This window comes from Trypanosoma cruzi, genomic scaffold (assembly GCF_000209065.1).
Source record: "Trypanosoma cruzi strain CL Brener 1047053512269 genomic scaffold, whole genome shotgun sequence".
NCBI classification, from domain to species: Eukaryota; Euglenozoa; class Kinetoplastea; order Trypanosomatida; family Trypanosomatidae; genus Trypanosoma; species Trypanosoma cruzi.
Window position 1 is genome coordinate 105185 of NW_001849454.1, and position 15536 is coordinate 120720.

Here is a 15536-nt window from a genome sequence, read left to right on the forward strand (position 1 = left end):
CTATCGGAAACGTTGAATTGGCCCACGCAAATGTCACTTTTCCCCTCCTGTGAAACGAGCAGGCACGCCTTGCAATTCACCCACTTTTCCCCTTCCTTTATTGCCTCTATATATATATATGTGTGTATGTGTGTTTCCCCCCTGACACGTCCCGCAGCCAGCGAGGGTGTGTGGTGTCGCCTCTCAACACCCCTCACGGATTCTTCTCCCCCTCCCCCCACTGCGCGCTGCCGTAGTGACCGTGAAAAGACAGCAGAAAAAAAAAAAAGGGAGATGAGTCATCCATGCAGCAGAAACAGCAAAAAACAGGAATAAGAAGGGCACGCGGGCACATGAGGCCCAACAAACAAACAAACAAAAAAAAAAAAGACTCACACATTTTGTCTGAGAGATGATGCAGAACGAGAGATATTTAAAAAAAAAAACACCAACAGCAGTAGCCGTACTAAGGGTTACTAGTAATAATAGTACACAAGGATGCCGTGTTCCTCATCATCTATTTTCCCACCAGACTTTCATCATGGCATGAAGCACAGTGTCACGCCGCTTCATTTCAACAACAACAAAAAAAAAGAAAAAAAAAAACCGGTTTCTTATTTTTATTTTTTTTTTTTCCAAATCAAACAAACAACACCAACAAAATTCTACTCGCATCCATCATTTGATATAATTGTGAATGTGCAAGTGCAACCCATCCTTGAGCATTCATTGCCACGTTTTGTTTTTTTTGTTTGTTTGTTTTGATTTTCATCCTCTTTCCCCCCTAACCCTCAATTTTCATTTCCCTCGTTTTTTTGTTTTTTTGTTGTTGTTTTTTATTATTATTCGGAGCATGTACACTCGTAACCACAACGCATCATTATTAGCGTAAAAATATTTTAAAAAGCGGCTGTGCGTGGGAAGAGAAAAGGCAAATAGGAGAGAAAAGACAAAAGGCCTTACCGATTCCTTAACAAAATAAAAAGGCCCCGTGAAGAAGAGAGAGAAACGCACAGTGAGAGGGTGGGAGACAAAACAATGAAGCAATTGTTTCACTCACGTAGCATAAAACTCACTGAGGCACCAAAGAGACATTGTATTTCTATGCATGTGCCTTTAGAAGGCTCACATCTTTGTCTCCCAACGTCCATTCTTTGGATGCTAAAACAGCGCCTTCCCGCAGAAACGGCGACACTGATTGATAACGGCGGCAGCCTGCCCTGTCGTTTTTCCCATAATCATCATCATCATCAGCAGAATCGTCGTTGGTGGTGTTGTGTACACGGCCGTTTGCGTCTGAGACAAACCGGAGTTGCTCTTGTTTCCGCCCCTCCTTACCAAACAAACGCATGAGGTAAAGAGACACCCACAGCACAGCCGAGAGAACAATGTAAAAGATGGCCGCATTTCGGCAGCAGGCCGCCTTCTCGTCTAAAGACCACCCCTCTTTTGCCGAAAGGACCTCAAAGGTCCAGTTCCCGTGCTGCATGAAGGCTGCAAATGTAAATAATATGATCCCCGCCGTGAGAGTGAAGGGGGCACAACAGCCAAGAATGGCCGTAGACGTCATTTATCACACATACAAAGCCGCCTTTCTGTTGTTGTTGTTGTTTTCTAATTTCTATATGTGTATATATTTTTTCCCGGCTTTTCCCGTATTCTCGAGCTTGCGAGTGTCGCTAATCTCCGGAACAAAAAGGCGGTATAGAATCGGATTCTCGCATGCAGGTACGTTTTACTTTCACTCACACACAGACACACAGAGAGAGAAAGATACAAAAATGAAAATAAAAATCAAAGACTCGCCGCGACATGGTTATGCGCAAGACCCTACGGTTTCCTCTCCTTCAAATTTCGCCCCAATAACACTCCACGAACATACGGCGGTGAGAAGGACGACGACGACGACGTTACTCGGGGTACTTCCTTAACAGCAACCCCTGGCAACAGTTGCAGCATCAATGAATCCGAATTTTCGCGTTCATTACCAACGACCTCACGCACTGGGCTAGAAGAGGCGGTGCCCGTCATCAGCGATAGACTGCTACCAACTTCACAGGAAGCATCGCCGGTTGTTGGTCGCTGGGGCGGTGCTCCAGTCTTTATTTCCGTTAACGGCTTTTTTCCCTTCACGTACAATGGCAGTCGTCCTACGGGGACTTCTGCCTTGGCCTCCAATGGCGCTGAGGTACCCTTCCGTGCGCTCGCCTCCAGCTGTTGCTGTTCTCGTCGTATTTCTTTGGAAACAAGAGCAAGGTTGACTCTGCGAAGCGGCTGAGCGGAAAAAAAATTGAAGCTCCCTTCAATGTGTGGTGTAAGCAGCTTCGTGAGGGCACATCCAAGGGCAAGGCCACGATTTGGCACCCCTGTAAAGCTGACAAGGTCTATAATATTACATGGACACTCCACCACCATCGTCTGCTTCGACGGAATTGGGGCGTCTTTGCCCTTTTTCGGTGTCTCCGTGTGACTCACACCCGCGGTGTGGCAATCCCTCACACCCCTCAGTAGTGGCGAGGGGCGGCGCTTACTACCGAGAGGGATGACGTCTAGAAAACGTCGCACAACAAGGCCGGAGCCCAGCAGTTCGCAGCCAACGGCATCAGGTGGTGGTGCCGAAGTGGGCAAGGCGCTATCACGGTTGAGCAAAACTATACCTTGAATGAGCATGAGCTTACGCGGCTCTGCCGTCTGTGGTAATAGTGGTGTTTTTAAGGCACCAGCACCACCATCCTGGGAGTTCCTTCTAGACACGTCACCTCCTCCATATTTCACTTCTTCCCCGCCCGCGGAGGTGAGCATCTCCTCCGTACGCTGCAGCACATCCGCAACTGAACAAAACGGGAACGAACCACATGGCGCGGTTGCTAATGCCGTTGGTTCCGCATCCGCCCTAATGTGCCGTTTAACGGTGGCATCGATGGCAGTCGGTTCGCCACGTGTGGGCGGAAGCAACTCGATTATGTCATCCCTCACGGCATAAAGAGAAAACCACAAAGATGTGGACGGATTAGGCAATGCGCACCACTTCTGATGAAGAAAAGAACTCAACGCCAGCCGGATGACGTCAATGCGTGCTTTGGGAGGCTTAAAGGCACTCTCCACCCTCCCCAATGTGCCCGCGCCCTCCACCGAGCCATCTGTAACTTTGCTGCTGCTGCTGCTGCCAATTTGGACTGGAGCACCAAGCGGGTAGGGTAATGCGTGGTCGGTAAGCAAGATAGAAGGATCCATGTCCACAAAAATCACCACCGCCTCTTCTCTTGTCATAAGATGCAAGCCAAGGTCCATTGCGCGCCAAGAACTCCCTCTGTTTCTCTCCCACACACACACACTCACGCAGAAATAACTCCTTCTTTTTACTTCCTTTTGTTTTTATCTTATATGTATCTATATACGTATAGATGTGCGTGAACACTCTCTTCAGGCGCTCTTTAAATTAGAGCAAGCGGACTGTCCGGTCCACTACCCCCCAGATGAGAGGCGTTTCTTCCCTTCAGGGCCGCAAGAAGAATAAAGAATGAGGGCAAAAATAAAAATAAAAAGGAGTGGCGGCGATGCCAAACGTCATACGTCTTTGGCAATGTTTTATCTGTCAGGCTCAATTCATATCATGTGCCAAAACACGCATGCGCACAATTGACTCTCCCATCCCAAAACTTTCAATTGCAGAGAAGAAAAATCTTATTTTTTGTTGTTGTTGTTCCTTCTTTTATTAATCGTGAACACTTTTTGCTCTTGTTAAAACCTTCGCCGCAAATTACTTTCCGTCCCATACACAAACAAACACGGAGAAAGAGTGAGGGAGTGAGAGAGAGGCCCCGCCTCCTTTGCCCGGACAGGCAGCGTTCACACCCCTCCCCGAACACGGAATACAACAAATAAAGCAGCAGGGAATGTCGCAACGACTCCTTCGTCTCCTTTTTTCTTTTTTTCTTGTCTCTCTCTCCCTCTCTCCCTCCTTACATTAACCGCCGGAGGGCCGCGTTATGCATCAACTCCGATGAAGACAACACTACGGTGCCTTCGTGCCCCTCCTTGTCCGAGAGCTGACGCTGACCGCGCAGCAAACGGACGTCGTCGGCAAATTCAGCCTCCTCGCGCCGACGTTTCTTGAGTTGACTCTGCGTTCTCTTCCGCTCCCCCTTCTCCTCCTCCCTCTCTTCCTCGTTCTTGTCACGGCGGCCCGCTCGCCGGACTTTTGCCCGCCGCTGTTGCGCAATCTTGGAGGTGCGCATGGTCTGCTTTGACCGTACTTTGTCCGAGCTGTCCTTCTTGTCCCACTTCTGCATCTTCCGCTCCTTCAGCTTCTCCTTCCTAGACTTTAGCTCCCGCGTCGCTGGACGCTCCCAGTAGCCAATATCCTCGTCCACCTCATCGTCATTGCCCACCTGCAGTCCAGTCGGGGCGGCGTCGGCAAGAGACTTGTCCGCCCGACGTTGCTTCTTTTCGCGAATAGCCCTCGCCTTTCGATTAAGGCGTATATTTTCATTATACTCTGCAAGCCGCGCCTCGTTGACACCAGGGACCTGAATGTCAAGGGAAATGGTGTCGGGCGGCAGTTTGTCTAGCAGCGTTGACACGACACGCTCCTTCCGGTGCCTCTCCGTCTCGTGTGGATTGGCGTAGAAAAAGTCCGGATTCGCGTCCCCGGCGCCAGGGATGAGCATCGACTGAAAGCCACGGGAGTGACCGATGCCCAACACATCCTCAAATGGGCAGAATCGCACCTGCTGGGCAATATTACCATAGCCAAGTCCAAACTTCATATACGGTGCCGTTGGCTTGGCACTGGAAAAGATGCCTTTCCACAACTGCACATTTGTGCCACCCCCCATAGCGACGAGGCCGGAACTAGAGATGTCGATGGTGTTGAAGGTGTACGTCACGGCGTACTCCTCCAGGGCACGCAGTGTGCGACAGTCCCACACCTTAAATTTGTGATCCCCACCAAGTGTCACAAAAAATCGGCCATTTGGATGAAATCGGATGTCGTCAATGACGCCCTTGTGACCCTTGAGTTGCACAAGTGGGTCTAACACAACTGGAGACCAAAACTTCACCACACCACGCAAATCACAGCTCGCTATCACCCCATTGCTCGGATTGACATCCATGCAGGAGGTAGGGTCTCGCACCACAGAGGGCACCTTTGCACCCAGCTCTTGCCCTGTGCTGATGTCCATGTATTGCATAACACTGAAACGAGTAGAGGCTGCGCAAAGAAGCAAGTGCCGTGGCAGATACGCCAGTCGGTCCATGTTTGCCATTTTAGAAAGAATATGCATCTCCGACCCTTCCTTGGTGTACATGTAAACATATTTCTTTTGCGCCAGCGCCGTCATAGTGTGATCAACGAGGAACTTGGCATCATCGACCCGATCCTTCAGCTGCACCTCGCCGTTGAGCGCAAAATCCTTCCAGCGAATATTTGCTACGTGTCCCCGCATCCCTGCGAGAAGAAGATGAGTGCCATTTAAGGAGAAGTCCACCTTGTACGGGCCTAACTTATCCAGCAGCAGCTCATACTTCTTCTCTTGTGTTTGAAGGTCTACAGCAGCCACAATGTCGTCCTGCGTGACGCGGTCGGCGACCTCGCGGTCGTCAAGCACCAGCCCCGTGTCTGTCTTTTCCAATTTTGTAAAAAGATTTACACGTGCAACACGCCTCGGGGCATGACGCTGCAACTGTTCGCGTTTGCGAGCCTCTGCATTTTGAAGCGCATTGTTGTCCGTCACCCAGCGACCGCGCAGCTGCCGCTTCTCCTCGTCCAACTTTTCCGCATTTAACTCTGCTCTGCGTTGCCGCACAATCTCCCGCGTCTCCTTCGACACCGCCGCACCCGCAACCATCCCTGCTCCGCTATCCTCTCCTTATTGTTTCCCCTCTTATTGGTGAGAAGACACCCTGTTTAAAACAAATTAGAACCGCCTTCCTCTCGTGTCCGCCCCTCCCCTTTCGCCGGCGGGCCACTCGACACCGCAGGGGTGGGACACAAAAGGAGAAAAAACAAATAACGAATGAAAGAGAAGAAAGTCAAGCAAAAAAAAAAAAAAAAAAACATGGGCAAAAAACATGGCCTCCAAAAAAGAGAGGGAAACACCACAATGACAACAGACAGGGAAGGACAGAAATTGTGTGTGTGTGTGTGTATTGGAATGGGTTAGAAAAAAAAAAAAAAGCGTGAGAGAGAAAGCGAGCGAGCGAGAGGAAACAAGAACAGGATCCACATGCCGTACGGAAGAGAACGATACCTCTAAAAAAAAAGAAAAAGAAAAAAAAAGACACACAAAAAGAAAAAATACAAAACAAAAAAAAAAAATTTTGCTCTTCCACTGTTTTCACATCGGCTGCATGCAACGCTGCTTCACCCCTCTATTCACCCTATTCCCTCCCTCATTCTCTCATACTTCTCTCTCTGCGTCTATTTTTTTTTTTTTTTTTCAATCCCGTTTCATTTTTCTGTACCCTTGTGCTTGTTTATCTGTTCAGTGTACTCAAGGGTATGCTTAACCACGCTCGAACGTCATTTTACTTCCTTATTTTTTTTTTTTTTCCTTCTTCTTCTTCTTCTTCTCGCATTGTACTTCCATTCTCCTGCTCTTCGCGTCGCCGGGAGACTGTGAGGAAGAAAACTTTCACCCGCTTGCTCATTTCCACTCACTCCTCACCCCTCCTGGTAGATAGCAAACAACATAAGTGTACATGTATTTGTATGTGTGTGTGTGTGTGTGTATCACTGCACCCTGTGCAGATACAATTCTCAGAATGTACCAACCTCAACGAAGCTGCAAAACGACTATGATTGTCATCCCTAATGCCAAAGACTTCAATCAGCTGCCAGCATGTTTTCAAGCTGCTCCAATATCGCACGGGACTGTTCCCAGTAACGCCTCTGCAGTGCCTCTAGCTGCCCGTCACCGCCCACCGCTACTGCTGCTACTCCAGCCGCTTGACCACGTGACAATGGCGTGTCTTTTTTCATCGGCGTAGCCCTTCTGGAAGGGGAAGAGAAATGGAGTTGGGTTAGGCCCGGCGCGCATTTCTTCCCCCCAAAAGAAGGAGCATGAGCTATGCGAGCTGTTTCTGAAACTCGATTGCCCCTTGACGGATCTCCCACCGCAGAAACGCCATGGTTCCTTCCGTGTCGTGCTGAGACGCTGCATGCCGGCGCTCCAGCAACTGCGGCGGCAAGCTTTCTTTGTGACGATGATGACATGGGCGGTGGTGGCGGTGGTGGTGGAACAGACCGCGTGCCTTTCCGGGGCTTCGCGGCGGGCCGCACAACATCTCCTTCTGTTGATCGATGATGCGAGTGGTTGCAGCGATACATGAGAGAGCGCTTCAGCGTCTCCAGCATATCAATTGCATCCTCAGCGTCGAGGCGTTCGAAAAGATGAGAAGGTCCGCGGGGTCGGGTATGTTGTCGCATGGAACGACCTCGGCGATTGGTTGCGGACGCCGCCAACGGTACGGAAGTTACAGCAGCTCCTCTTGTCGGGTGACTTTTTTGTCTGGACGAATGGGGAACATGACTATTGCCATTTGTCCCGTTAGCAGCGTGAGGGTTCCGATGGTTCCTGCTGCTTCGAGGCGGTTGTGTTGAAAGGAATCTCTTCGGGGAGCCCATACGACCTGCGCAACGTGGACGGCCCTCACCATCTGAAAGGGCGTCCCTCTCCCCCTCCTCGTAACCATAGCGCATTCTCCTCGCTGCCGTTTCCCACCCGCTAATACCGCCATGCAGATCTTCCACTTGTTGCTGTTGTTGTTGTTGCCCTGTGAAGAGCATCTGTCGTCGCCTCTCATCTGACATCAGTGGCGGAGCAGCACTATTCGCTTTGTGATGCTCCTGAGACAAAGCATGGGCCTCGGTCTGGCGCTGCACATCAGGTAAAAGCTGCTTGTACATCGTCAGTTCCCGTCGCGTTTCTATAAGTTCTAATTCTAGCTGTCTGTTCAATGCAGCCAGGTGTAGCAACATTTGCTCCAGCACCTGTACGCGACCAGGGGAGTCCATCTTCACGGAAACACCCTTGTCACCCTCTCTACCGTGCTGGTTTTGTCCCTCCGCGTGCATCGCTGGCAAATCCTGCAGCACTCGCTGTTTGGGGTCCGTCCCCTTCCCAGTTGGAACGGCGCCACCAACCGCCGGCAGTTCCTTCTCCCGCTCCTGCTCCCCGTTCCGCCGTTCGTTGGCCCTAGTCTTTGCCAGAGGAGACACACCCTCGTGCGACTGAGATGTCACCAATTCGGACTGGAAATAACTACTAATGGCCGCCGCGTCGGCGTCTTGTGACGCTTTCACCTCCCGTTGCGTTTGACTTCTTTGAGACCCCGTCGGTCCAGCAGCCGGCATCTCCGTTGATCTTCCAACGCCCTCACGGGGGCCGGCACGTTCCATAAATTTATTGGCAATGGCAGCCCCGCGGCACGTCGGCCGTGTGTCTGCTGTGGGCGCTGCTAATGCTGCGGCTTTCTTCCGCATGAGAGCGAGCACGGCCACAAAACAAAAAAACAAAAAAAGAGGGGAAACTTCAACAAGGCAGAGAGCAAAAGGCAAGTTGCGAAGCACGTAAGGGGATGGGAGTGGATGACATACATACGCGTAATTCCACACCTCTTGCTTCCGTCATTTCTTCCATTTTTAGATGAAACTCACAGCTAAAAATGAAAAGCAAAGGACTCGCTCTTGCCCTTCAACATCTCACAATTCAGTGGATGGGGCCAAAACGCACACATACGCCATTCATCCTCCCCATCTTCTTCCCCAAACTTTCTCTCACTTCATTTCACACTCAGTGGTCAATTTTTCGAAAACCCTCTTGCAAGTCCTCACGCATTCGGATGAACTGCACCTTCTCCTCGTTGCTCATGAGTCGTAGCAGTCCCGTCTCTCTTATGCTTTTAATGTGGCCCCATGGCATCAGCAGCAGACTCGCTGTTTCCTTTAGCAGGCGAAACAGCACTTCAACCACAGCTCCACCGAGCCCTGGTGTGCGAATAACCGGACCCATCGCCTCCATGTACGCGGTAACATCCTGTTTATAAATTAATGCTCCCCGATCGGTGACAGTAAATGCCTTCAGGTGCGTCACAATGCCCCGATAAAGGCACACACCAACCGTACGCACAAAGGAAGAAGGTCCTCCATCACCGTACAATAGTTGTTGCATGTTCATCGTTCGGGCTCGTGCCCGCACGGCATTGAACACGTCATTGGAGACGTTACCAGCTGTTGAGCCACTCCGCTGTTTTGAACCTGTCGTATATAGACTTGCCACCGAAGAGGAATCCAGCTTTGCGCCCGTAGCCATCCCAAAGGCATGTTGTCGCTGAGGCACTTGACCGTTGGAAAGTCGAATAAACTCCTTTGCCTCATCAAACTGCCTTGTAATGTAAAGGCAGAAAAGGGTACAGGCACGCGTACACGGCTGCGCAAGCATTTCCCCTTCCGCCCCCTTTGCCACCTTCGGCTTGTAGTCATTGCGGTTCTGATAGTGGACCAGGATGGATAAGGAGCGAACAATGATGGCGTTGGCGCACAGATTCAACAACGTCTCAGCACGCTCATCCAAGGCCTCATATGCCGATTCCTTTGCCTCCTCTATCGCGGACTCCAGACGAGGGTCACTTTGCAGGAGAGGCATGCAACTCGATGTGATAGCATCATTCAAAATCATCAGCGAGGACTGCACAAAAAGCAACATGCGTAAACCACACTGTTGAGACTCTAATTTGGTGGGCCGCAGTAACTCCTCCTCGCTTTCAGGCTTCATACGCCAGTGCTCACGATCGGCGCGTAACGATTCCACCATTTTGCGTACCTCTTCATCCATATAATTGCCCATGTTCTCCAGCGACTCCCTAATGAGGTCAAGAACACACACCGTGACGTCTTTTGGTGGTGCATAAATGCGTGTTCGTGCCACCACCTCCGTGAGGCACTCAACAAGCTCCTTTGTCTTCTTCATGTGCGCCTCCCGCAGGTCAAACACCTCATCTGGAAGGGAATGCAGGTCTCGGGTGTACTGTTCCTCTAACATCGTGTGGTAACGCTTCAGCAGCGCAAGTTCTGCCTTCTGCTCCACAAAGGCAGCACGGCCTGTAAAGATGGAGTCGACATATTTATTGAGAAAGTCCACCTCCCCCTTTTCAAAGGTGTTGCGCAGCTCTTTAACGTAATCTTGAAAAAAGCTGAACACTCTGGCCTGCATGGTGTGCGAGTAAGTCATGGCGTCTGCAACACGCGCTGACGCCCGCCGTTTAGACCGTGGGGAAAGACGTGACTCCGCCTCCACCATGTCTCGCTCAAAGAATTCCACGAGCTTCAGCTGCTGGGTAACAAACGGCTTCACCACCCCCTCCGTCACCTGTGCAAGCAACTGCTGTCGTGCAGTGTTTGTCGTGCCAAAAATTGTCTCCACGACAATGACGTCACGACGAGCGCGAGAAATGAGAAAGTCAAAAGTGCGTTGCAAGTCCGGCTCCGTTGTGCGGCGGTAGTGCTGCATGGCGGAGAGCGGTGCAGATGTCGTTGTCTCGCCACTGAGTGGTGGTTGCGGAGGGAGTGGTTTTGGCGAATATTCGCTAAAAAGAGTTATGCCCATCCGATTGATAGTACGTGAGTAAAAGGCAAAGAGCAGCGCGTCGTGTGAGTCCGTGATGCTGGTGTAAAGCCGTGAGACAAGTTCCAGCGTCTTGAGGATGGCACGGCCGTACGGCTGGTGCACTGCAGTGGCCGGGTGCTCCTTGTATAGTTCATTGAAGCAATCAACAAGGTGGAATATATCGGCCATCAGCTCCTGCCGCACCCACTCAACGTACAGTTGAATGTTGGAGGTGTTCCTGACTACGCTGTTCAACTCGCGGCAAAGATGTGTCAGCCGCTGACACCACTCCACCTGTGCCTCCGTGCAGCTGCGCATAACAAAGATCCGATCGAGGCCAGCCGCCACAGCAGCTGTTTCAATACGATGCATCCTTTCCCTACTACCAACACCACCGCCACCACCGCTTTTTGTTGCTGTTGTTGTTGTTGTTGCCGTCCATACTGAGGCCTCGACGCTATCTTGAGCCATGGTCCCAACACGACGCCTCAGTTGCCGTGGGCCGCCTTGTTTAAGTATTCCCCGCGGCCTATCGGCATCCGCCCAGCTGCTGCCGCTGTAGCTGCCGTCATTTCTGCCGCCACCATTCGGTGCATCCCCGGTGCCAGGGTGGAGTTCAGCGCCATCCTTCCGGTTGGGATTATTCCTGTCATCCACATCCTCCTGGCCGCCACTTTCACCCTCCTCACTTCTTGCTGCGGCCCCATCCTCCCCTCCGCCACCACTGTCTCCACCTCCCGTCCCTCCACCAACACCACCTCCTGCACCTCCGCTACTTCCTCCAAAGTACATGGGATCCGCCGGTGACACAAGCCCCACCTCCCACTGCGAAGTCACGTTTCCCCGTTGTTCTGCACGTGCCTTTGACAAGTTTTTCAGCAGGGCATTCAACTCTGAATGATTCATTTGTGTGAACATCTTGAAATGCTTCAGAAGCTGTGAGACGGAGCGACCACGCATCATCCTTGCGTTGGACTGCGACAAGTGCTGCTCAATCCCCGCTGTCGCTGCCAATGCGTTGCATACTCGGTTCTCGTATTCATGCAATCTCGCCGTGGTGGCTTCTAATCCCAGACGAATTGTTGCCAGCTGCCGCTTCTCACGTATTTCAACACGCCGACATCGAACCTCTTTGCTCTGTAAGGAGCGTTCCTCCTCCTCCTGCACCATCTCGATCTCGGCAAGGGCGCTTTCTAAAGTTGTGGTCAGGTGGCTGGCAATGGCCACGTGGTCCTCTTCAGCGGCCACGGCTGCTGCATCCTCATGAAACAACCGTGTGCCGTCGAGAACACTGTTCTGCAGACCGTCACTGTCACCACTCTCTGTGAATTGTTGCCACGGCCTTCCTGCTCCCCCTGCAGCAGCACCTGTTGTTGCTGTCGTTGATTTTGCGGCTGGCGATGCGTCTTTCCTCCGGGAAAGAAGGATGGGGAGAAGCACACGGTTGGTGATACTATTGACAAATGCCGGCGCGGAAAATTGAACGGAGCTAAAAACCATACGATCCAGTCTTGGGCGTTGCTGCGTTGGCGATGATGTCGGTGACGGCGGGTCTGCATTTCTCTGCCTACCCGTGCTAGCATTCACACCGCTGTTTACATCATCCAACCTGTCAACGCCACCACCGCCACCACTGCCGCTGGTAGCCGCTAACGATGGGGGGAACGCTTGCAAAGTTTTCCTCGCCGTGCCTGCCCCGCGCCGGACCACAATTTTCTTCTGAACAGGCGATGCCCGTGTGTCTCCCGCACCCCCCGGCATGTCCCCTTCAATTTGGCCCCTCGCTGTTCAGCCCAAAGGCCCCAAATCTTTTTTACTTCTTTTTGCTAACACGAAAGGGGGAGATGCGTCGTTCCTTCCTCCTCCCCTCATGTGATGAACGGGAGGGCCAAAACACACGCACACGCACACACACACACAGAGAGAGAGAAAAAGAAAAATAATAATAATAATAAAGACGCAAAAAAAAGTATAGAAGATGGCGGTGGTGCAAGCAGCGGAAAAAACGCACACACGAAGAAAAGATAATAATAATAATAACAAGCGCAAAAAAAAAAAAAATCTATAAAAAAAGGAAGAGAGAGAAAGGGGAAAAAAAAGAAAAAAAGGGGGATTGGAGCCCAATAACGCACATGAATACGGAGAGACAGACAGACGCACACACACACACACACACACATACACACAGACATATGTGATTCAAGAAACGCACAGTTAACATTCTCTTCTCTTCTCCACTCCATTTTTTCTCTTAGGGTCAGTCTGTTGCGCTTTGCGCTAAATCCCCCATTTTTTTCTTTTTTTTTTTTTCTTTTTCTTCTTTTGTTTTCCTTCTTCTTTTTCTTTTTCTTTTTTTTACTGTGTGTGTGTGTGTGTGTATTTGTATTCATCATCTCTCGTGGGTATTCTATTTTACCGCCTCGCCCCGTATTGCCTCCCCCACCATTCCCCAGTAACGCCTGCCCGTGGTGGGAGCGTGTCGTTCTATTTCCCTCCATGGCACTCTGCGACCATCGCCAGCCCGTTCATCCCACGTCACTTTGCTCGCTTGATACATTTCCTTCTTTCCGTTCCAACACAAACGACGTCCTCCTCCTCTCACGCATCACTCATTCAAAAGTGAAGTGGGAGGGAACGATCAATAGACAGCAGACGCACAAAAGCCACAGCCATGAAGACACAGACACACACATAAACACGTGCATAGATAAAGAATCAAAAAAAAAAAAATGGAAAAAATTGACAAAAATGGACAAAAAAAAAAACTATCTCTCTCTCTCCTGTTCTCTTGCTTTAAGCATACATGTATAATGTTCTTTTATGCCTTTTTCTTACTGTTTTTCTCTGAACTGTTACCAGTGTTGCCGCCACCATCCCCTGTTGGCCTGTTGCTCATCCTCGTGCTGTGACGTGCGGCCTCACTGACATGTGCGGGGGATTTGTCTTTAGGACCCGCATTCGCAGCCGTTGTTGTTGCTGTGGTGCTGCCGCCGCTGCTGGAAGTCTGTGGCGCCCCTTTTCTCGATTGGTTCCGCGCATGCCTTTTACCCCCGCCACCCCCTTCCCGCGCCATCAGCGAGTAGGGTAACTTCACCCAGTAGTAAATGAAAGTGAGCAGAATTGCCACCGTTGATATGATCAGTGTGACGGCAATGATGCCGTTATAGAACGTTCCCAAACTTCCTTCAGCTGTCGCCAACGTCAAGAGTGCCTTTAGGAAACGTTCCTGCAACCCCGCCCAGTCCTTCTCCTTGAGAAGCCCGAAGTACTGCTGCAGAGAGTTAAAAAGACCGTCGACAGTCAGACCGTATGTATAGTGCAGAAAGAAAAGTTGCACCCACACGCGCCAAACAAGTTGCGGTAATAGGACCGCTGAAAGGAAAAATGGGGCAAAGATGATCAGAAGAACAAACACCGAGAAAACTGTCATCCAGGGCACAAGGGCAAGGGTGATGAACCTCGTGTACATGAGCGCAAGCTCCGCCAACTCCCGCAGGCCACCGTTCTCATCCCCAAACGTTACTTTATTTCTTCGTTGTTGAATTTCATTGTAGGCTTGCTGCGACTTTGCACTAAACACTTCAACAAAATCATAAAAGGAGGACACTGCAGACTCATACTCTGCCAGATTAAATAACACCACCCCACGTAGCGTCTCGCCGTAGAGTCGCAGGTGTAATGCGACTTTTTCCAGTGCATGAATTGTCTGTCGAAACCACGACTCGGCGTTGGGGTCTGTTCCCCGCAGTGCATCCACCTCCAGAATACACTCGAGTGGCAGTTTGCCGTGCGAATTCAATACCGCCGCGTCAAACTTCTGCGCTGCTGCTGAGGCGGACTCAAATTTGGACCATGCGGCACGGACACGCTCCTGAGTGTCTTCTTTTGGTTCCCGCTGGCCGCCCTTCTCCTCCTCGACAATGCTGCGTGCCTCGTTCAATTCTGCACGCGCCCTCGTCTCGGAGGCAGCAACCTCCGCACGCTGTTTTACGGTCTGCACCAAGTATGCCTTCACGCCCTTTGCGCAACGTCCGCTGCTTGACGCCACGGGATGCCTCAAAACTTTTTCCGCCGAAACGACAGTCGTGGTTTCCAAAGCGATGAATGCAAAAAGCACCACCGCAAGCAGCTGCATCCTCCTCCCTCTCCTCGTGCGGTTTACACTGCCGTTGGGGGAAATAATGCTGGTGCGCATTCCTTATTTTTATTTTTATTTTGTTTTTTATCTACTTAAATGCAAGTTAACTCTTCTTATAGAATATTCTGAAAAAAAAAAAAAAGAAAAAAAAAAAAGGAGGGAAAAAAGTAGGAGGCGGCGTGCATTATGTTGGGTTACTTCCTCTCAGTCTCTGTCTGTGTGACTGTCGGGGCTGAAGAGAGCCCGGCACAAAAAAAAAAAAAACACATTACAAGCACAGAAGGAAGAAATAATGAAAAACGGCCGTTGGAAAAAGACTCACGGCACCCATTAATCATCGACGCACCGCGGCTGTCGTGAACTTCTTCTCTGAGCTGGTGATAGTCTTCCCGCTCCTACCGGCTCGGTACGCGGCGTCAATGATGGGCAACAAATCCTCCGCCTCAATAAAAAAGTTGATCTTGTTATTGTTACCCGTGCCCACGTCGACGCGAATGTGTGTGTTGCGGAAAAAGAACATCACAGCAAAGGGCTCCCGGTCGTGGCCCAGTTCGTACATCACATTAAACTCCGGCACCTCCTCTGTCGACACGGCGTACATGACACAGTACTTGCGCACCTTGGGGGCAAGGGCGCTAAGCACCTCGTCCATCTGCCGCGTGGCGGTGAAGTGCACCATCGGCCCCCCACCGCTGGGATCGCCTCCAGCCGACAGCGGCTGCGGTGGCGAATCGTAATGGCTGAAGCGAATCAACACAAGTTTTTCTCCCTCCAGGACAATGTGGCGGTCAACGTCCCCACGCGAGTGC

At 51.0% G+C, this 15536-nt stretch overlaps 7 protein-coding genes across 7 annotated transcripts, besides 18 other annotated features; all 7 read right to left on the reverse strand.

Annotated features, from left to right (window-relative positions):
• Positions 1-6449: a sequence feature (heterozygous, Esmeraldo-like haplotype).
• Positions 594-614: a sequence feature (AT_rich).
• Positions 1082-1549, reverse strand: Tc00.1047053503829.10 (hypothetical protein, conserved; the record flags this gene model as incomplete). Its single annotated transcript, XM_803237.1, has 1 exon — positions 1082-1549. One exon carries the CDS (start codon positions 1547-1549, stop codon positions 1082-1084), a length of 468 nt encoding a protein of 155 aa, XP_808330.1.
• On the reverse strand, positions 1810-3270 carry Tc00.1047053503829.30 (hypothetical protein, conserved; the record flags this gene model as incomplete). Its single annotated transcript, XM_803238.1, has 1 exon — positions 1810-3270. One exon carries the CDS (start codon positions 3268-3270, stop codon positions 1810-1812), a length of 1461 nt encoding a protein of 486 aa, XP_808331.1.
• Positions 3896-3940: a repeat region.
• Positions 3942-5831, reverse strand: Tc00.1047053503829.40 (hypothetical protein, conserved; the record flags this gene model as incomplete). The annotated part of the gene is made up of 1 exon (XM_803239.1): positions 3942-5831. The coding sequence occupies one exon, from the start codon at positions 5829-5831 to the stop codon at positions 3942-3944; it is 1890 nt and encodes a 629-aa protein (XP_808332.1).
• Positions 4109-4153: a sequence feature (CT-rich).
• Positions 5976-6040: a sequence feature (A-rich).
• Positions 6238-6301: a sequence feature (A-rich).
• Positions 6450-6511: a sequence feature (areas merged during assembly that could not be assigned to a particular haplotype. This can correspond to areas where the two haplotypes were merged or to regions with more than two copies in the genome that were merged during assembly.).
• Positions 6512-15536: a sequence feature (heterozygous, Esmeraldo-like haplotype).
• Positions 6523-6556: a microsatellite.
• Positions 6692-6714: a microsatellite.
• Positions 6809-8467, reverse strand: Tc00.1047053503829.50 (hypothetical protein, conserved; the record flags this gene model as incomplete). The annotated part of the gene is made up of 1 exon (XM_803240.1): positions 6809-8467. One exon carries the CDS (start codon positions 8465-8467, stop codon positions 6809-6811), a length of 1659 nt encoding a protein of 552 aa, XP_808333.1.
• On the reverse strand, positions 8778-12350 carry Tc00.1047053503829.70 (hypothetical protein, conserved; the record flags this gene model as incomplete). Its single annotated transcript, XM_803241.1, has 1 exon — positions 8778-12350. One exon carries the CDS (start codon positions 12348-12350, stop codon positions 8778-8780), a length of 3573 nt encoding a protein of 1190 aa, XP_808334.1.
• Positions 11000-11023: a microsatellite.
• Positions 12483-12509: a microsatellite.
• Positions 12519-12696: a sequence feature (A-rich).
• Positions 12736-12780: a microsatellite.
• Positions 12879-12946: a sequence feature (T-rich).
• Positions 13299-13354: a sequence feature (A-rich).
• On the reverse strand, positions 13408-14784 carry Tc00.1047053503829.80 (hypothetical protein, conserved; the record flags this gene model as incomplete). Its single annotated transcript, XM_803242.1, has 1 exon — positions 13408-14784. The coding sequence occupies one exon, from the start codon at positions 14782-14784 to the stop codon at positions 13408-13410; it is 1377 nt and encodes a 458-aa protein (XP_808335.1).
• Positions 14788-14815: a microsatellite.
• Positions 14856-14894: a sequence feature (A-rich).
• Positions 15062-15536, reverse strand: Tc00.1047053503829.89 (spliceosomal U5 snRNP-specific protein, putative; the record flags this gene model as incomplete). The annotated part of the gene is made up of 1 exon (XM_803243.1): positions 15062-15536. A coding segment is annotated over one exon (475 nt), but the record flags the coding sequence as incomplete, so codon positions are not given.